This window comes from Chlorocebus sabaeus, chromosome 22 (genome assembly GCF_047675955.1).
Source record: "Chlorocebus sabaeus isolate Y175 chromosome 22, mChlSab1.0.hap1, whole genome shotgun sequence".
Lineage (NCBI taxonomy): Eukaryota > Metazoa > Chordata > Mammalia > Primates > Cercopithecidae > Chlorocebus > Chlorocebus sabaeus.
In genome coordinates, this window is record NC_132925.1 from 54812756 (window position 1) to 54832893 (window position 20138).

General features: G+C 50.1%; 2 protein-coding genes across 13 annotated transcripts in view; one reads left to right on the forward strand and one right to left on the reverse strand.

Moving 5' to 3' along the window:
- Positions 1-20138, reverse strand: part of OGG1 (8-oxoguanine DNA glycosylase) — a 38852-nt gene that overhangs the window by 11755 nt on the left and 6959 nt on the right. For 4 of the 11 annotated variants that reach the window (XM_007985151.3, XM_038003614.2, XM_073009873.1 and 1 more), the window contains one exon: positions 19439-20101. The exons of 1 other annotated variant lie outside the window; for it this stretch is intronic. In XM_007985151.3, the coding sequence (XP_007983342.1) occupies positions 19773-20101 (329 nt within the window). In that variant the 3' untranslated portion in view covers positions 19439-19772. Of the gene's footprint in view, positions 1-15356; positions 16090-19438; positions 20102-20138 lie in introns of those variants that run through there. 6 more of the 11 variants (XM_073009877.1, XM_038003618.2, XM_073009875.1 and 3 more) reach the window with 4 other exon arrangements.
- CAMK1 (calcium/calmodulin dependent protein kinase I) lies at positions 6377-19502 on the forward strand. Of its 2 annotated transcripts, XM_007985149.3 has the most exons (12): positions 6380-6526; positions 8561-8675; positions 10415-10546; positions 13361-13435; positions 13522-13660; positions 14803-14929; positions 15024-15099; positions 16128-16240; positions 17121-17199; positions 17296-17383; positions 19000-19117; positions 19225-19502. In XM_007985149.3, exons 2-12 carry the CDS (start codon positions 8593-8595, stop codon positions 19305-19307), a joined length of 1113 nt encoding a protein of 370 aa, XP_007983340.1. In that variant the 5' UTR covers positions 6380-6526; positions 8561-8592; the 3' UTR covers positions 19308-19502. The 2 variants fall into 2 exon arrangements, with proteins under 2 accessions (XP_072865984.1, XP_007983340.1); XM_073009883.1 differs by lacking the exon at positions 10415-10546 and having other exon boundaries at positions 6377-6526.

A 20138-nucleotide genomic window follows, 5' to 3' on the forward strand; every position in this document is an offset into this window, starting at 1 on the left:
GTCTCAAAGAAAAAAACAAACCTCTGGGTATGGGGCCTAGCCACTCTATTATAACATGCCTTCTAGGTGATTCCTGGTGCATACTGAAGTTTGAGAATCACATTCTGAGGTAACAGGGAGCTATAGGTGGTTTGTGAGCAGACTAGTGCCATAATAGCACTCTGAATCAGAAAGCACTCTCAGAGCAGCATGGAGGTTGAACTAATGAGAGGGAGTGAGGGTGAAGTTGGTGCAAAGAAATACAAGTGAGATGGGGAATGTGGCAGACTGGTAGATGTCCTCCAAAATCTGTTTCAGTAATATCTCATGTGGAAAATGGAATAATACATTGAAAATACTCTCCATACATTTGATAGCAAATGGAATTTAAGTTTCACATGGTGATTTCTTATCAAAACTTTTAATCAAAAGCTCAGGGAATATTGTTTTTTGTTTTGTTTTTCTGGGTTTTTTCTGAGACAGGGTCTTGCTCTGTCACCCAGGCTGGAGTGCAGTGGCACAATCTAAATCACTGCAAACTCCGCCTCCCAGGTTCAAGTGATTCTCCTGCCTCAACCTCCCAAGTAGCTGGGGTTACATGCGTGTGCCACCATGCCCAGCTAATTTTTGTATTTTTAGTAGAGACAGGGTCTCACCATGTTGGCCAGGCTGGTCTTGGACTCCTGGGCTCAAGTGATCCCCCTGCCTCGGCCTCCCAAAGTGCTGGGATTATAGGCGTGAGCCCAGGAAAAAAAAAAAAAAAAATTCTTCAAACATCTTGGAGTATATAGCCTTGTCCTAATTTAGGATTACTTCTCCGAAACTGATTGCCAGAAGAAAAGTCCCTGGGTCAAAAGACCTCGACATTATTTAAGCCTTTGTTGCATATTGCCAAATTGCTTTCCAAAGGATTTTTAGCAAATCATTTTCCCACCAGAACATAGGACTACTCATTCCTCACATCAACATCAGCCTTCAGTGTTACCAGCTTTTTAAACTTCAAATCTGAAACCCTGCAAATGACCTTTTACTTTGTATTTTTTTGTATTACTAGTGAGATACAAAATGTCTTGTGTTTGTTGTGTTTTATCTGTATCCTTTGACCATTTATTGGGTTCTTACTGTTTGTTATCAATTCTGTGTGTTGTTTATATAATAAAAATATTAAGCCATTGTCTATAAAACATTTCCCCAGTCTGAAGTTTGCCTTTCATTGTTGCCTACCATTTCAGAGTAGGGTAGGGTTTTCACTTTTTGAAAAAAAGTATAAAAAAAAAAAAAAAGAGGCCGGGCGCGGTGGCTCAAGCCTGTAATCCCAGCACTTTGGGAGGCCGAGACGGGCGGATCACGAGGTCAGGAGATCGAGACCATCCTGGCTAACACGGTGAAACCCCGTCTCTACTAAAAAATACAAAAAAAACTAGCCGGGTGAGATGGCGGGCGCCTGTAGTCCCAGCTACTCGGGAGGCTGAGGCAGGAGAATGGCGTAAACCCGGGAGGCGGAGCTTGCAGTGAGCTGAGATCCGGCCACTGCACTCCAGCCTGGGCGACAGAGCAAGACTCCGTCTCAAAAAAAAAAAAAAAAAAAAAAAAGTAATAGGCCAGGTGCGGTGGCTCATGCCTGTAATCCCAGCACTTTGGGAGGCCGAGGCAGGTGGATCATGAGGTCAGGAGTTCGAGACCAGCCTGGCCAAGATGGTGAAACCCCATCTCTACTAAAAATACAAAACTTGGCTGGGCGTGGTGGTGCACGCCTGTAGTCCCAGCTACCTGGGAGGCTGAAACAGGAGAATCACTTGAACCCAGGAGGCGGAGGTTGCGGTGAGCCAAGATCCTGCCATTGCATTCCAGCCTGGGCAACAAGAGCGAAACTCCGTCTAAAAAAAAAAAAAAAGTGACAAAAAGCAACAAAAGTTAAAGGTTTTTTTGTTTGTTTTTTTTCATTTTGAGACAGAGTCTGGCTCTGTTGTCCTGGCTGGAGTGCAATGGTGCAATCTCGGCTCACTGCAGTCTCCCCTACTGGGTTCAAGCGATTCTCCTGCATCAACCTCCCGAGTAGCTGGGACTACAGGTGTGCGCCACCACACCTGGCTAATTTTTGTACTTTTAGTAGAGACGGGGTTTCACTATGTTGCCCAGGCTGGTCTTGAACTCCTGACCTCAGGTGATCCACCTGCCTCAGCCTCCTTAAGTGCTGGGATTCAGGAGTGAGCCACCACGCCCAGTCAGAGAATTTTTAAAAATAAACCTGTCAGCCAGGCACAGTGGCTCATGCCTATAATCCCAGCACTTTGGGAGGTTGAGGCAGACGGATCACCTAAGGTCGGGCGTTCGAGACCAGCCTGACCAACATAGTGAAACCCTGTCTCTACTAAAAATACAAAAATTAGCCAAGTGTGGTGGCCAGCACATGTAGCCCCAGCTACACGGGAGGCTGAGGCAGAAGAATTGCTTAAATCTGGGAGGTGGAGGTTGCAGTGAGCTGAGATCGCGCCACTGCACTCCAGCCTGGGCAACAGAGTGAGACTCCATCTCAAAAATAAATAAATAAATAAATAAATAAATAAATAAATAAATAAACAAACAAAATCTGTCCATCTTTTCCTTGTGATTTCTTCCGTTTTCTCTAATCTTAACTACTCACTCTTTCAATAGCTTCCTTTCTGTCAGGTTCAAGAACTGATGGCGGCCAGCCATACTGACTCACGCCTATAATCCTGGCACTCTGGGAGACCAAAGCGGGAGGATCACTTGAGTCCAGAGTTCCAGAGGAGTCTGGGCAACAGAGAAAGTAGAGACCCGGATCTCTACAAAAAATAAAAAAATAAAAAAAATTAGCCAGGCATGGTGGTACACACCTGTAGCCCCAGCTACTCGGGAGGCTGAGGTGGGATGACCACTCGAGCCTGGGAAGTCAAGGTTGCAGTGAGCCATGATGGTGCCACTGCACTCCAGCCTGGGTGACAAGAATGAGACCCTGTCTCAATAATAATAATAATTAATAAATAAAAGAATTGACGGAGATGTCTGCACTGTTTTGATATTTTTTTTTAAACAATCCCCCTTTTCCCTGAGAACATCTGACTTTCCTTGGCTCACCATTTTTCTTTCTTTCTTTTTTTTTTTTGAGATGGAGTCTCGTTCTGTCACCCAAGCTAGAGTACAGTGGTGCAATCTTGGCTCACTGCAACCTCCATCTCCTGGGTTCAAACAATTCTCCTGCCTCAGCCTCCCAAGTAGCTGGAACTACAGGTGCCCAACACCATGCCCAGCTAATTTTTGTATTTTTAGTAGAGATGGGGTTTCACCATGTTGGCCAGGCTGGTCTTAAACTCCTGACCTCAGATGATCTGCCCGCCTTGGCCTCCCAAAGTGCTGGAATTACAGGCTTGAGCCACCGTGCCCGACCCTTGACTCACTTTTTGATTAGTACCTTGAAATGTGCTCATTGGGACTGGGAGCTGCAGAAGGATGTATATGTATATGCATCCAAAAAATCTGGAAGAATTGTACTAAAAATGTGAACACTGGCTGTCTCTGGTTGGTGGGGGCCCGGCTGAGAGGGTTGTGTTATTCTTGCTTCCTTTGCACCCCTAATTCCTTTGGACAAGATACCTCTTCCATTCCTTATGGCTGCCCATTACAGTACACTCACTCAATACAGCACTCTAATTCTCCTGGCAACAGTTTTGGAGGCCAAGGGGTGAACATGTCACTCTACCACTCAAGCAGAGCCAGAGTCCTTCCCTGATAATGAGACAGGAAATTGGGAAGTTGCTTTCCTTCTACTGTGTTTAATTGGAAAGCTGGGGCTGCCTCACTCCATGTTTCCTGCCAACTAGAAGACCACACTGGAGAGAAAAAGAGGCCAATGTGTGAAGAGAAATCAAGATAAGGAGAGAAGATAGAGAAAGCAAATCCTATGAGTACTACATCTCCAGTTCCAGTCTCCAAGCCCCTAATCCCTGGTGTCTTTCCTGCAATCTTGTGCCAGTTATTGTCAACTAAAGATTCCTCTTGGATGAAGCTGGTTTAGGTTGGGATTCTGTCACTTGGGAAGTGAAAGAATCTTATCAGTTAGTCTGTGTGTGTTTTTAATATGTTATGGAATTTTCCTCCAATGACCATGTATCACTTGTTCAATAGAAATACTAAAAAAGTAAAGATAATGTGTTTGTTAAAGAAAAGAAAACATGAGTGCTCTCAGAAATGCTCAAAAGCAGGAAAAATGTAAAGTACACCATAGAAGTTGCACAAGTCAACTGGCACAGTGGCTCATGTCTGTAATTTCAGCACTTTGGGAGGCTGAGGCGAGTGGATCACCTGAGGTCAGCAGTTCGAGACCAGCTTGACCAACATGGTGAAACCCCATCTCTACTAAAAATACAAAAATTAGTTGGGCATGCTGTTTCACGCCTGTAGTCCCAGCTACTTGGGAGGCTGAGGCAGGAGAATTGCTTGAACCTGGGAGGCGGAGGTTGCAGTGAGGTGAGATGGCACCATTGCACTCCAGTCTGGGCAACAGAGGGAGACTCTGTCTCAAAAAAAAAAAAAAAAAAAGAAGAAGAAGAAGTTGTACAAGTCCTCAAAAGGACAGAGGTCATCTTATCACCCGGGGGTGTTGTCATCAAGATGAACAGGAATTTGTGATAAAAGAACCCCTAGCTCAGTGGGTGTGCTTGGCAGGTATAGGGGAGAGGGGGGCTCAGCCCTGAGCAGGAAATGTATTTTTCCATGAACTACGGAGTCTGAGATACTGAGATTTGGAAGAGGGATCCCTTAACCCCTCGTCCCTGGCCAAATCAAGTCCTGTCTCTGAGCCTCAGTTTACACTGAGTCTAGCTCTCATGTTTTGAATAGTGTTCTAGGCACTTCATGTCATTATCTCATAGAATTCTCAGAACTCTGGTCAATCATCAATATTACCATGTTCCCGAGTAAGGAACTGAGGTTCCGAGAGGCAAAGCTTGATCAGATCAGTTAGACTCCAAAGCCTTTCTAGGAACCTCAGCTATCTTCCTCTCTCATCTGTAAAATGTGCATAATAAATTGGCCAGGTGTAGTGGCTCATGCCTGTAATTCCAGCACTTTGGGAAGCTGATTGGGGAGAATTGCTTGGGCCCAGGAGTTTGAGACCAGCCTGGGCAATATGGTGAGAACTCCCAACTCTACAAAAAATAAAAAAGTTAGCCAGGTGCGGTGGCATGCACCTGTAGTCCCATCTACATGGGAGGCTGAGGTAGGAGGATGACTTGAGCCCAGGAATTTGAGGTTGCAGTGGGCCATGAATCATGCCATTGCATTTCAGCCTGGGTGACAGAGCAAGACCCTGTCTTTAAAAAAAAAAAAAAGAAAAGAAAAAAAAGAAAGAGAAAGAAAGAAAAGGGAAATGAGTTGGGAGTAAGCACTGTTCTTTCCCCATCCACAGCTGGACAATGCAGGAATTCAGGAGTAGGGAGTGGCACTTGGGGATCCTTGGAGGTGGAGTGGGGTCCCAAGCACCATACCTCCACTGGCTGCCCCCAGTCCAGCCCCATCCCCAATTCCTGCGAGTTGATCCCTCTGCCATCTGCACCAAATTTCTTCCCAAGGAAGGCCTTGCGCAAGTCAACCTTTGGCCGCCTGCCTGCCGTCCTAGTTGCGAGCTCTGTCCCCCACCTCCCCTAACCTGGCCCCTAGCCATCAAACCCTGGAGCCCGGCCAGTCACGTGATATATCGGTTCTTTTTGGCCTGTTTCCTTTAGGATCCCGATTTAACTGCCTCCTCCCCGCCTCCCTCTGCCCCCAATACCTCTGGGCACCACCATCCGCTCTGAGGAACAAGTGTCGGGCTGAAGCCTGGGCTCCAGCTTGCAGAGGAACCTGGGCCTCAGTCTTCCCACCTGTCAAGTGGGGCCCCCACCCTACACCACCTTCACTCTCTTCATTGCCTAGTCTTGCCCGGTCTTTTCCCACTCCCTCACTCCCCCGTCCCCCACCAGACTCCCATGCAGTTCCGAGGACCTGTTTCCCTCAGGGCACAGGAGGATTGGGAGAGGCGAAGGACGACAGAGCCCTAAGGGAAGTCGAAGAACTGGTCTGAAAGAGAACCCACTAGGCCACAGGGTGAGTTTGGCCGGCCTCTAGCTTCAGACAGACGGGGTTCAAATCCTGCTTTGCTTCCGACCACCTGCTGATTTGAAAATCATCTCTCTGGGCCTCAGTTGTCCCCTCTGTGAAATGTAGCCCCGCTTAAGACCAAGGGCGGGAAGCGTCTAGCAGGAGATCTCTGACCAGAACTAGAGAGCTGGCCTCCACCCGTGCCCCTTCCCAGCCTTAGAGCGGCGCCTCGCCTCCCAATCCCGGGTCCCTCCGCCGCAGACTCCTCCTCCACTGACATCAGAGCCGCAGGCGGGCGGAGAGAGCCGCCGAGCCCAGCCGAGCCGAGCCCCAGCCCCAGCGAGAGAGCGGGCGGGTGGCCCAGGCGCGCAGCGGTGAGGACCGCGGCCAGAGCTCGGCGCCAACCACCGCGGGCCTCCCAGCCAGCCCCGCGGCGGGGCAGCCGCAGGTACAGCCGGCCCACCCACCCCTGCACCCCTGGGCGCTGCGGGGGGGCGGTAGGAGCCCCTAGCCTCTGGGTATCCTTTCCCAAGGAGTGGCCACTGGGCACCCTCCCGGGCGGGCTGGACCCTGAGGGGCAGGCAGGGCTGGGCCTTTCTCCTCCACCTCTGCCCCAGGCCCAGCAGGTACCAGGCAGGCCCATGGGACACTGATTGGGTAATAGAGAAGGGGGCCTGTGTGAGCGCCTTCAGGTGGGCCTGACTGTGGAAGGGCGTGGGCATTTGGAGGTATCCATGGGGTTGGGGGGGCTTGTGGAGTGTACAGCCTTAGGACAGGCATGTGGGTCAGACATGGGTGGGGGATCTGGGAATCTGTGTGTTTTTTGTTCCAGAGGGGTGTCCACGTGTTTTGTGTGCTGGTATTTGGCTCTCAGGGTCTTAAGTCAGAGTTAGGAGGGGGTGTACAATTGTGTACTGAGGAGGGAGTTAGGTGTGTACGGAGTTGGGGTTTGGTTTGGAATATAGGAGCTTCCAGGGGATGGGGTAGAGGAGCTGGAGGGTGTAGGGTACGTCTGGTATATGAGGGTGTGTGTGTGTCTAGGTGTCATCTTGTGTGGGTGTGGGTGGATGTGTGTTTTGGGGTGTAAGAGGGAGCTGGGTGAGAGATGTTTGGATGGACAGGCAGGTGCCCGGGTGTAGGGCTGTCTGGGGCACTGTGTGGTGTGGACATGTGTGCTGAGGTCTGGGAGTACATATATGATCAGGTGTCCCAGGATCTGGATACAAGGTGTACTGGATCTGGGAGGCAGGTGTTTTTGAGTCCAGGGCTGTGGCGTTGGCTTGGTGTGGCGTGTCTGCTACAGGGATGTGTGTGGATCTCTGACGGTTGTATTTGGTAGGCCTCCATGTGGGTTTCAGACTTTGCCTCTAGAGCTCAAGTCGCCTTTCCTAGAAGATTCTGCCCCTGGGATGGGTGGGCAGGGTCCCCTGGGAAAAAGGTCCTGTTCCAGGAGTGGAATCTCACGTCAGAGGCCCTAGTCAGGGCACCTCTCCTCATTCTCCCTTAGAGAAAAAGAAAGAAGGAAAGTCCTCTCCCTGAGGTCACTAAGCATGCTAGGCTCTATTTTGGCCTCATCCTCTGTGGATGGGTTGGGAGGCTGTGTTTTTCGAATGGGGCCCATTCTGGCTTCATATTGGAAGTACCAGCCAAGGCCATTCCATGGGCTTTGCCCTCAGCAAGCTTAGCTGGGGGCCCCAGACCAGGTGTCATTTGGGCCTCTGGAGCCAGCCTCTACCTAACTCCAACCTCAGTCTCCCCATTCTTCATCTGATAAATGGAAGAGAACTCCCACCCTCTCCTGCTGGATGAGACAGACCTCAGCAGGGGAAGGGCCAGGCTGGATAGGGTTAGATGGGGCCAGGAAGGGACAGAGTGAGTAGGACCATTTCTCAGGCTTCTGGGACCCAGATGGGGAGTCAGGAGGGAGAGGTCTGGGGAGCTCCAGCTGTGGCTGTTGTTGCTGTGGGAACAGTGCAGAAAGAGCTATTTAAAAACGTGGCTGAGATATTGCTGGAAGCCCAGGCTGCGGGCCGGTTGGGGGGGGTGGGGAGGAGGAGGGAGAGGAGACACCCCAGCAATCCCCAGGGTGGGGTGGGGACATCACTAGTTCTGGGGACAGGGGGATCCTCCAGGCTTCTACCAGCTGCTCTGGTGGTTTATCTGTTGTACTGCCAGAGGTCAGGGTTTCCCTGGGTGCTTGGATTTGGAGAGGGGGAAAACTGGGAAGTGAACTAGAATAAATGAATGAATGAATGAATGCATGACTTTGTTAAATAAAGAATTTTGCTGCCACTGTGAAAGGTTTTTCTCTAGGCACGAGAATTTGCCGAATGTTGAATAAACAAATGAATGTTTGTTGAATGATTTTGTCAATTGGATGAATCAAGGATGAATAAATGCAGGTTGAATGACTGAATGAGGCCTGTAGCAAACTCCCAGACAGAAGACTCTGCTGAGTCTCCTCCTTCCATTCTCCTTGCAGGAGCCCTGGCTGTGGCCGGGGGGCAGTGGGCCATGCCGGGGGCAGTGGAAGGCCCCAGGTGGAAGCAGACAGAGGACATTAGGGACATTTACGACTTCCGAGATGTTCTGGGCACGTGAGTCCAGGGCAGGATTGGGTGCTGGATGGCTGGGGGAGGCTGAGTCCAGGGTGGTGCTTCCTCTGGTCAATTAATGCTTCCTGTTTCCCATAGCCCAGGCCCTGTGGCAGCACTCTAGGGCCTAAACTGTCCCCAGCTTTTCACTTCTGGGTGGGACAGGGGCTGCTCTTCCAATAGCCCTGGGTTCTTGAAGAGAAAGAAGTTGGGAGAATGAAGGTGCCAGTCAGTCCATCTAACTTGCTGCCAAGAGCTAGGTGTTCTGGCCTAGGTTTGGGAACTGAGGCTGGGGATGGCTCTGTTCTTGGTGCTGGGAATGCAGAAATAACTCAAACCTGGTCTCTGTCCTTCAAGTTGATCCCAGACATGTGCAAGAGACAGACCCACAGAAAATGACAACAGGGTGTGTGCTGTGCTCCAATTAAGGTTGGGATTGAGGGCTTTGTGGAGCCCAGAGAGAGCTGTGCCTTCTGCCTGGGGGGAAACTTCGTGGAGAATGGGGCATTAGAGCCGGGGACTGAAGGATGGGTAGGTGTGCACTTGTGAGAGAGGAAGAAGGGCATTCCAGGCAGAAGGAATCCTATAAACAAAGGCTTAGAGGCATGGTTCTATGTGGAAAGAGGCAGAGTGTGGTGGAGCTTAAAATCAGAGGCTGGGGGAGAGTGGGAAAAAAGGCTGGAGATGAAAGTGGAACAGTTTGTGTAGGGTCTTGGACAGCAGGTCAGGGAGGCTAGATATTGTTCCATAGGCCACCGGGAGACACTTAAGACTTTGGCAGGTGTGCAATTCAGGACAGTCACTCTGGCTACAGCTTGGAGGGTAAACTGGAGAGGGACAGGACTGGAAACCAGTGATGAGGTTACTACAGTAACTATCCCTGAGGATTGAAATTTCACCATGAGAGATGCCTTTCTTTGACTTACGACTTTTTATTCTCCCGGAGAAAGCAAACAGATGTGGAAACAATACCCTAGTAAATCCTCCTTAATCAGTTAACTTTAGTTAAATGAGTTTATTTGTTCCTTTTTAAGAGCTTGTTCTAAAGCACTGCTTCTTAAAGTTCAATGAGCATACAAATCACCTGAGATTTTGTTAAACTGCAGATTCTGATTTAGTAAATCTGGGGCAGGGCCTAAAGTTTTGCATTTCTTTTCTTTTTTTTTGACCTAGGATCCAAAGCAGTAGAGATTTTGCATTTCTAAAAAAGTTCCCAGGTGATGCTGATGGTTCTTTAAGGTATTAAATTAGCCATGACTCAAATTAGCAGAAAAAGGGATGAACCAACTGCACACAAAATCAAAAAGCTCAGGGGTAGACTTCAGGCATGGCTGGATCCAGAGGGCCATATAATGTTATCATGAAATGTCTTTGGCCATTTCTCAGGTTGGACTTCCTTTGTGTTAATTTCATTCCCAAGCAGGCTATCCCCAAGTGGTGACAAAGATGATCGTCATTAGCTCCAGGCTTACATCCTAACAGCTCAGCAGCAGCCTCATTCTTAAAGTGCTAGGAATCTGGCTTGCATCACATGACCAATTACTGTGACCAGGGGAGAGACTACTTTGGCCAGGCCTGGGTCATGTGACCATCTCTGGAGCCAGGGGATAGATGAGTGACTAGGAGAGGGTCATCCACATCCCTGGTCCAGCAGTGGTCACAGAACCCATAGGGAATGGAGGAAAGGCTGGAGGGAAGCTGGGGTTCCAGTTCTTCACCTTATGAATCCCCTCTCCCCATAGGGGGGCCTTCTCGGAGGTGATCCTGGCAGAAGATAAAAGGACGCAGAAGCTGGTGGCCATCAAATGCATTGCCAAGAAGGCCCTGGAGGGCAAGGAAGGCAGCATGGAGAATGAGATTGCTGTCCTGCACAAGTGCGTGGGCCATAGCCTTTCCCTGCCCCAAGCTGACCCTGCCTTGGCCCTCCCATCCTCCTTCCCTGCTTTGGACCAAACATTTAAACTCTCTAAGCCTTAAATTGCTCATTCATAAAATGGGGATCACAATTTCCACTGGGCAGGGTTGTGGGGGAACATCAGAAGTCCTTTATTTCAAGTGCCTGGCACAACAGCTAACACGACAGATGTGATGGAGATGCCAGGGCTTAGTAATAGGGGTTTAACTGTTCAATCAGGTGTAAAGATCCATCCTGAACATGGCTTGGACCCACATATCTCAGTTGGTGTTGTCTCTGGACCTACCTCAAGTTCCCCTTACATATTAAAGCCACTCAGCAAGTTTAAAAATGACTGTCTGCTGACCCCCTGACTAAATCCACAACCAGCTGGTGTATGAATTGCTCATGCTGGTATGAAACCTCCTGTCCTCACTGGAAAACTTACAGAGAATCACTGCTAATCTCTCCCCTGAGCAGATAATGGGTTTTTTTTTTGAGATGGAGTCTCACTCTGTTGCCCCGGCTGGAATGCAGTGACAAAATCTTGGCTCACTGCAATCTCTGCCTCTTGGGTTCAAGCTATTGTCTTGCCTCAGCCTCCCTAGTAGCTGGGATTACAGGCACCTGCCACCACGCCCGGCCAATTTTTGTATTTTTAGTAGAGATGGGGTTTCGCTATGTTGGCCAGGCTGGTCTCGAACTCCTGACCTCAGGTGATCCACCTGCCTCGGCCTCCCAAAGTGCTAGGCATGAGCTACCGCACCCAACTCCTGGGCAGAGCATTTCTACTGAGACCCAGAGAAGACAAGGGATTTGTATACGGTCACATGGAAAGTTTGTAGCAGAGCTAAACCTTCATCATCAAGATCAATTATCATCTGACCAACAAGGAGAAACCCTGTCTCTACTAAAATTACAAAATCAGCTGGGCGTGGTGGCACATGCCTGTAATCCCAGCTACTTGGGAGGCTGAGGCAGCAGAATTGCTTAAATACAAGAGGTGGAGGTTGCGGTGAGCCGAGATCACGCCATTCATTGCACTCCTGCCTGGACAACAAGAGCAAACCTCTGGCTCAAAAAAAAAAAAGGCCAGGTGCGGTGGCTCACGCCTGTAATCCCAGCACTTTGCGAGGCTGAAGCGGATGGATTGCCTGAGGTGGGGAGTTCCAGATCAGCCTGACCAACATGGAGAAACTACATCTCTACTAAAAATACAAAATTAGCCAGGCATGGTGGTGCATGCCTGTAATCCCAGCTACTTGAGAGGCTGAGAAAGAAGAATCCCTTGAACCCAGGAGGCAGAAGTTGTGATGAGCCAAGATCATGCCGTTGCACTCCAGCCTGGGCAACACTCCAGCTGGGCTACAAGAGTAAAACTCCATCTCAAAAACAAAAAACAAAAAACAAAAGAAAAAAAATCAATTACCATTACTGTTTCACTTACGAGTTTTTTGGTTTTTTTTTGAGACAGTCTTGTTCTGTCACCCAGACTGGAGTGCAGTGGCGTGATCTCTGCTCACTGCAAGCTCCGCCTCCCGGGTTCACGCCATTCTCCTGCCTCAGCTTCCCGAGTGGCTGGGAGTACAGGCGCCCACCACTATGCCCGGCTAATATTTTTGTATTTTGAGTAGAGACGGGGTTTCACTGTGTTCTCTAGGATGGTCTTGATCTCCTGACCTCCTGATCCGCCTGCCTCAGCCTCCCAAAGTGCTGGTATTACAGGCGTGAGCCACTGCGCCCGGCCCACTTATGAGTATTTACTGTGTGCCACGCACTGTGCCAAGCACCTTACTTGCATGATCTCACATGATCCTCACTCCAACTCTTTGAGGGAAGTACTACCATTGGCTTTATTTTATAGATGAAGAAACTAAGGCTCAGAGAGGTTACATTAAATCTAGCACCTACCCTGTACCAGGTGCTGGAGGAACAGAGGCATGCAAGACAAAGCCTCTGGATTCGGGGAGCGTATGTCTGGTAGGGGAGGCTGACAAACATGTAAACACAGAAAGTTATTTTATTTTTCATTGTTTTGAGATGGAGTTTTGCTCTTGTTGCCCAGGCTGGAGTGCAATGGCATGATGTCGGCTCACTGCAACCTCAGTTTCCCAGGTTTAAGCAATTCTGCCTCAACCTCACAAGTAGCTAGGATTACAGGCACGTGCCACCGTGCTCAGCTAATTTTTGTATTTTTAGTAGAGATGGGGTTTCACCATGTTGGCCAGGCTGGTCTCAAACTCCTGACCTCAAGTGATCCACCTGCCTCAGTCACCCAAAGTGCTGGGATTACAGGTGTGGGCCTCCGTGCCCAGTCAGAAAACTCTTAACAGGCATGTATCAGACTGGGTGCAGTGGCTCACTGGTAAAGAGATCAGCATCCATATAGCATGTGACAGGGACAGGATTTGGACCCAGGTCTGTGTATGCCAGAGCCCAGTGTTTATCCCTCTGCTCTCTCACCTTCCAAGAAATAGTAATAAACCATGGTAAGCCAGCTTTTCCCTTTGGGGCCTACATCCTTGGTTTGTCCTACCCAGGTTTGCAGGCACTTGGTCAGGGGTAGCTGTCCTGAGCTCTAAACCACTGCTTTTTTTTTTTCTTTTGAGACAGGGTGTTACTCTGTTGTCTAGGCTGGAGTGCAGTGGCTATTCACAGGTGCAATCATAACAGACTGCAGCTTCGAACTGTTGGGGCCAAGTGATCCTCCTGCCTCAGCCTCCCAAGTTTAAGTAGCCTGGACTACAGGTGCACACCGCCATGCCTGGCTAAACCACCTCATTTCTCTTTTCAGGATCAAGCACCCCAACATTGTAGCCCTGGATGACATCTATGAGAGTGGGGGCCATCTCTACCTCATCATGCAGCTGTGAGTGGCCCCACCTCTGCCCACCCCCACACACCTCTCCCTGCTGTCCCAACCCTCTTTGCCAGACTGCCCTATCCCCGCTGCAGGGTGTCGGGTGGGGAGCTCTTTGACCGTATTGTGGAAAAAGGCTTCTACACGGAGCGGGACGCCAGCCGCCTCATCTTCCAGGTGCTGGATGCTGTGAAATACCTACATGACCTGGGCATTGTACACCGGGATCTCAAGGTGGGGCTCGAGGGGGTGTGGTGAGCTGGGGTACCCAGGGGTGGGGCCTTTGCATACCCCAAACTGTCCGACCTTGGGCAACTTTCACCCCCTCACTGAGCCTTGGATTTCCATCTACAAAGTGGATCTTGTAACCTTTAAACTGCCTCCTCCTATTCTAGTCCAGATACTCAAAAGAACACGAGTGAACTGTGCTGGCATTTTATCCAAATAACATTTTATGTATTTTTCTGATTAAAAAAAAAAAAAATCTGACCAGGCATAGTGGCTCACGCCTGTAATCCCAGCACTTCAGGTGGCAGAGACGGGCGGATCACCTGAGGTCAGGAGTTCGAGACCAGCCTGGCAAAACCCTGTCTCTGCCAAAAATACAAAAATTAGCCGGGTGTGGTGGCGGGTGCCATCCCAGCTACTAGGGAGGCTGAGGCAGGAGAATCACTTGAACCCAGGAGGCGAAGGTTGCATAAACTGAGACTGTGCCATTGCACTCCAGCCTGGGCGACAGAGCGAGACTCCATCTCAAAAAATTTAAAAAATAAAAAAATAATAAAAACAAAAAATCCTATTCCCCTTTTGTAGAAAACTTGGATGGGACAGCAAAACATAAAGAAAAAAGCCAGAAATCCCTGAAATCCTGTTCCTCAGAAATAGTGATGGGGCTCACATTTAGCAGTACATCTCAATCCGGTCTAAGAGAAGGGCACATGCCTGGCTTTGAATTCTGGCCCTGCTACTCCCTAACTGTGGGTTCTTGGGTGAGTCACTTTGCCTCCAAAGGCATCAGTTTCCTCATCTGTTAGGTGGGATTATTCAGACTGGCCTAGCAGGGATGCAGTGAGGATGACATGAAATCAAGCACTAATCCAGGGTCTGGCATAAAGTAGGTATTCAAACATTTCTTTAGGGCTTTACAGTGCACACCTGAGGTTTATAGAAAGTTGCCTCCCACACCCTCTTGGGCCTTGTCCTTCCTGGAATTTTTGGCCTTCTTGAGAACTTTCTTGATTTTCTTATGGCAGCCATGAAGCCACAGTGGCTTTTGGGGGATCCATTATTTCTCAGAAGGTGCTTGGAGAGGCAGAAGGTTCTACTAGCCTCTAACCATCTCTGATTGCTCCTTCCCTTCCCTCCTGCCCTTCAAGCCAGAGAATCTGCTATACTACAGCCTGGATGAAGACTCCAAAATAATGATCTCCGACTTTGGCCTCTCCAAGATGGAGGACCCGGGCAGTGTGCTCTCCACCGCCTGCGGAACTCCGGGATACGTGGGTGCGGAGGGCCCTGGGCTGGGGCTGTGATGGTGGGGGGAACCAGGAGCTGAAGGGCAGAGATTTGTCACCACCATGTCCTCTTCCCTCCACAGCCCCTGAGGTCCTGGCCCAAAAGCCCTACAGCAAGGCTGTGGATTGCTGGTCCATAGGTGTCATCGCCTACATCCTGTAAGTGGGGCTTGGCCATGGTAGGCTATGGCTCCAGAGTTTGTCCTCTGGCCTGCTTTCCTCTCTTCCTCCCTCTGCCCTCCCTCCCTCTGCTTCCCTTCCCTTCTTCTCTTCCCTTCTTCCCTTCCTTCCACCAATCAATTATGAATATCACTTCATTCAATAGATACTATGTTTCAAGCACTGTGCCAAGCAAGCACTGGAGTAAATTTAGCACAGAACAAACCAGACAAAGTGCCTGCCCTCAGGGAGCTGACTTTCTTTTTTTTTTTTTTTTTTTTTTTGAGGTGGAGTCTTGCTCTGTCGCTCAGGCTGGAGTGCAGTGGCGCTATCTCGGCTCACTGCAAGCTCCGCCTCCTGGGTTCACGCCATTCTCCTGCCTCAGCCTCCCGAGTAGCTGGGACTACAGGCGCCTGCCACCACGCCCGGCTAATTTTTTTTTGTATTTTTAGTAGAGATGGGGTTTCACCCGTGTTAGCCAGGATGGTCTTGATCTCCTGACCTCGTGATCCACCCACCTCGGCCTCCCAAAGTGCTGGGATTACAGGCTTGAGCCACCGCGCCCGGCCTGGGAGCTGACTTTCTTTCTAGTAGAGAAGACAATCAACAAGTAAATAAATCTACAAAATAACATCAGGTGATAAAAATACATACTGTGGAGAAAAACCAAGGAGGAATAGGGAGATAGGGGTGATGCCATTTCAGTAGGGAGGTCAGGGAAGGGCTCGCTGTGGAGGGGATATCCAAGTGCTGAGGGAGCCAGACATTGGAGGTGTGAGGAAAGAGTAGCATAGGCAGAGGCAATGGCAAGTGCAAAGGCCCTGAGGAGGGCAAGATGGCGGTACATTCAAGGAACAGAAAGGACAACATAGCTAGAATGGGAGTGAGCAGACAGGGCTGGTAGAGTTTATAAAGGGGGAACTCCTTCCGTGGGTCCTGCCTGACCCCTGAGACTGCCCCAGTCCTCCACCCCGGAGTCAATGGGTGCACCTGAAAGTGGAAATGAGGATAAGTTTCTCCCTGCCCAGGCTCTGCGGTTATCCCCCCTTCTATGATGAGAATGATGCCAAACTCTTTGAACAGATTTTGAAGGCCGAGTACGAGTTTGACTCTCCTTACTGGGACGACATCTCTGACTCCGGTATTTGGGACTTTGCCTTTTTCCCCTGGGCCCCGCCTCTGGTCCCTCCCTCACCTGCTTTGGGGGCGGTCTCCCTCCTGCCTTCCTTCTGTCGGATTCTCCAGCGCCACACTAAGAGCTGTCTTCAAGACCAGACACCCTACCCTGGGTACTTCCTTCTGCTTGGCTCCCAGAATGAGAAACTAGGCATTTGTTCAATCTTCAAACACAGTCTATTTGAAAATACCTCTTCCCTATTGACTTCCTGATGTCTAAAACACCACCATAAACATTTTCATCCTCCTTTTGTGCCCCCTATTAAGAAGCAAACCTGTGAAGCTACTATCATTTATCAGTGTGAATGCACTGAAATTAGTCAAGAACAACTTTTTCTTTTTTTTTTTTGAGATGCAATCTCGCTTTGTTGCCCAGGCTGGAGTGCAGTGGCACAATCTCGGCTCACTGCAACCTCCGCCTCCCAGGTTCAAGCAATTCTCTGCCTCAGCCTCCCAGGTAGCTGGGATTACAGGCACCCACCACCACACCTGGCTAATTTTTTTGTATTTTTAGTAGAAACGAGGTTTCACCATCTCAGCCAGGCTGGTCTTGAACTCCTGACCTCGTGATCCACCTGCCTCGGCCTCCCAAAATGCTGGGATTACAGGCATGAGCCACTGTGCCTGGCCTCATGTTTTTCTTGAGAGAGACAGGAAAGAGCTGGAAGGCATGGGGTGGGAGGGTCTGAAGAAGAGCACAGGTTGGGTGGGGTGCGGCATGGACTGATTTGGCCTCTTTGTTTTGTTTTGATGCTGGGTCAGACCTAAGGGAGTGCATACGCTCTTGGGGAGTACACAGGCACTACCATGCTGTCATTATCTTTGCTTTTGTCTTGGGGGTTTAGCCAAAGATTTCATCCGGCACTTGATGGAGAAGGACCCAGAGAAAAGATTCACCTGTGAGCAGGCCTTGCAGCACCCATGGTGAGAATTCACACAAGCTGTGAGGTGAGGTGGGATTTGGGGCCCTCAGGTCTGCCTCTGCTCTCATAGGCAACCCACCACATAACCCCATCCTAGGATTGCAGGAGATACGGCTCTAGATAAGAATATCCACCAGTCAGTGAGTGAGCAGATCAAGAAGAACTTTGCCAAGAGCAAGTGGAAGGTGAGTCCATATCCCTAGTTCTGGTCCCAGCCTCCCCAGGACTCCTCCCCATCCCTACCCAGGCTCAGCTCACACAGCACCTAGCACCAAGTTGGGCACACAGTAACTGCTTAGGGATCCTTACTGAAGGACTTCATTCATTCATTCAACACTCCCAACACCTTCTCTATTCCAGAGAGGGTCCCTCACCTCCAAGTCTAGAGGAGAAGTCTATAATTCTTCAGGAGTCATCTGATCCAGCCTATGGGGGTCCGGGGAAGGTCATAAAGGTGGTGATGACTTGATAGAGCTATCAGTTAAGTAGGAATTAGCAAGGCATAGCAGAAAAATGTCTACAGCCATTCCGGGAAGTGCAAGTGCTAAGCCTGGCCAGACTGAAGGGGCTGAGGGGACTGAGAGGCAGGAGCCCAATTTGGGGAAGCAGGTAGGGGCCAGGCCTCTTAGGGCCTCAGATTCCACAGAGGAGCACCAACTTGATCCTGAGGGCACTGAGGAGGCCCAGAAGAATCTTAGGCAAGCATCTGCTACATAGAAAGGGCTCTCAGGGCCAGGCATGGTGGCTCACACCTGTAATCCCAGCACTCTGGGAGGCCGAGGTGGTCGGATCACCTGAGGTCAGGAGTTCAAGACCAGCCTGGCCAACATGGCAAAACCCTGTCTCTACTAAAAATACAAGAATTAGCCACACATGGTGGTGTGTGCCTGTAATCCCAGCTACTTGGGGCGCTGAGGTAGGAGAATTACTTGAACCTCGGAGATGGGGGTTGCAGTAAGCTGAGATCGTGCCACTGCACTCCAGCCTGGGTGACAAAGTGAGACTCCACCTCAAAAAAAATAAAGAGCTCTCAGGATGCAGAGAATGGCATGGAGTAAAGACTGGGTGACCCATTAGGAGGCTGTGGCAGAGATACAGGCAGAAGAGGGTAAGGGTTTGGACCACAGTAGTATCAACAGGGGTAGAGAACAGTGGTTGATCCAGGAGTCATTTAGGAGGTGAAACTGACAAGACATGATGATGCAATGGATGTTGGGGGAAAGAGATGTCAAAGGCTGGCCCAAGATTGTAGCTGGGAACAGAGTGGACGGTGGCGGTACCATGACTGAGATGGTGATCACAGGGACAGAAACATGTTTTGTGGGGATGGTTTTAGTTTTGGACATGGCGAATTTGAGGGGTGTGTGGGACACCTAGGTGGAGATGTTGAATAGAGACACACCTAGGCAAGTTACTTCAGCTTTCTGTGCCTCTGTTTCCTCCTTTGAAAATTATATTAATAGTACCTACCTCAAAGACTTTCATGAAGATTAAATGAATTACTATGTAAAGTGCTTAGAGCAGTACCTGGCATACAGTGCTACAGTGTTTGCTATTACATATTAATATGAATTATAGAGTTATGTTTCTATTTATATATATACACATACATTTAACATACGTGCATGTGTGTGTGTGAATATATAATAAAGCCTTGTAGAGGTTTTTGGGGGCCTTTAGGGGAATCAATAAAATAACTCCTGAATGAAAATAACAGAACAATTGCAAGAATCCCACTGCACCTCCACCCCTGCCCCATGACTTGACTATCTCAAAAGTCCTTTCTCCCCTCTCCCTACAGCAAGCCTTCAATGCCACGGCTGTGGTGCGGCACATGAGGAAACTGCAGCTAGGCACCAGCCAGGAGGGGCAGGGGCAGACGGCGAGCCACGGGGAGCTGCTGACACCAGTGGCTGGGGGTGAGGAGCAGATTCTGCAGAAGGGCATGGGTGGTCCACAGAGAGGCACCTGGGCTGGAGTGGAGGGCCTGCCCCTCCAGCCAGCTCTGTTCTCTCTTCCCATGCAGGGCCGGCAACTGGCTGTTGCTGTCGAGACTGCTGCGTGGAACCGGGCCCAGAACTGTCCCCCACACTGCCCCACCAGCTCTAGGGCCCTGGACCTCGGGTCAGGATCCCCTGCGTGGGAGGGCTTGGGGGCAGCCTGCTCCCCTTCCCTCCCTGAACTGGGAGTTTCTCTGCCCTGTCCCCTCCTCACCTGCTTCCCTACCACTCCTCACTGCATTTTCCATACAAATATTTCTATTTTATTGTTCCTTCTTGTAATAAAGGGAAGAAGATAAAACCATCCTTAGCGCTGTCTCCCCCAATAGCCCCCAGCCCACCTTGTTGTGCAAATTGACTGCTTGATTTGGGGGTGCCTGGCCCTTGAGGTGGTCACAGGGAGGCCCCTCCCCAACATGAGGCTGGGTGGGGATGGGGAGAGAGAAGTGGGGAATGGAGGGGAAGGGGCTTGGGGGAATTCCTTTGTCCAGGGTGCCCCATCTAGACTTCCAGCCCTTTGGAACCCTTTCTGCGCTTTGCTGGTGGCTCCTGAGCACGGTGGGATTGGTGCAGGTCAGCACTGAACAGCACCTGTATGAGGGTGGAGTCGGTGTGGTGAGGAGGGTACACTGGGGTCAGGGCTGGTGGGACTAGTGACAGTGCTGGGAGGTAGAAGAGTCCTTGGGGAACACGGCCGAAGGCAATGAGAGTCCACTGGGGTTGGGACAGGGGTGGCTGGAGAGTCCTTTAGGGCCACCTGGGGCAGTGGTGGTGGAAGAGTCTGCTGGGTCAGGGCTGGAGGAGAAGTCCTATGGGGTCTGAGCTGGAGGAGAGGAAACCTAGGTACACTCACCGCTTGGGCCCAGCCAGCATAAGGTCCCCACAGGCTCCGGAAAAAGTTTCCTAAATCAGAAGTGATGAGACTAAGTTATCTGACCCC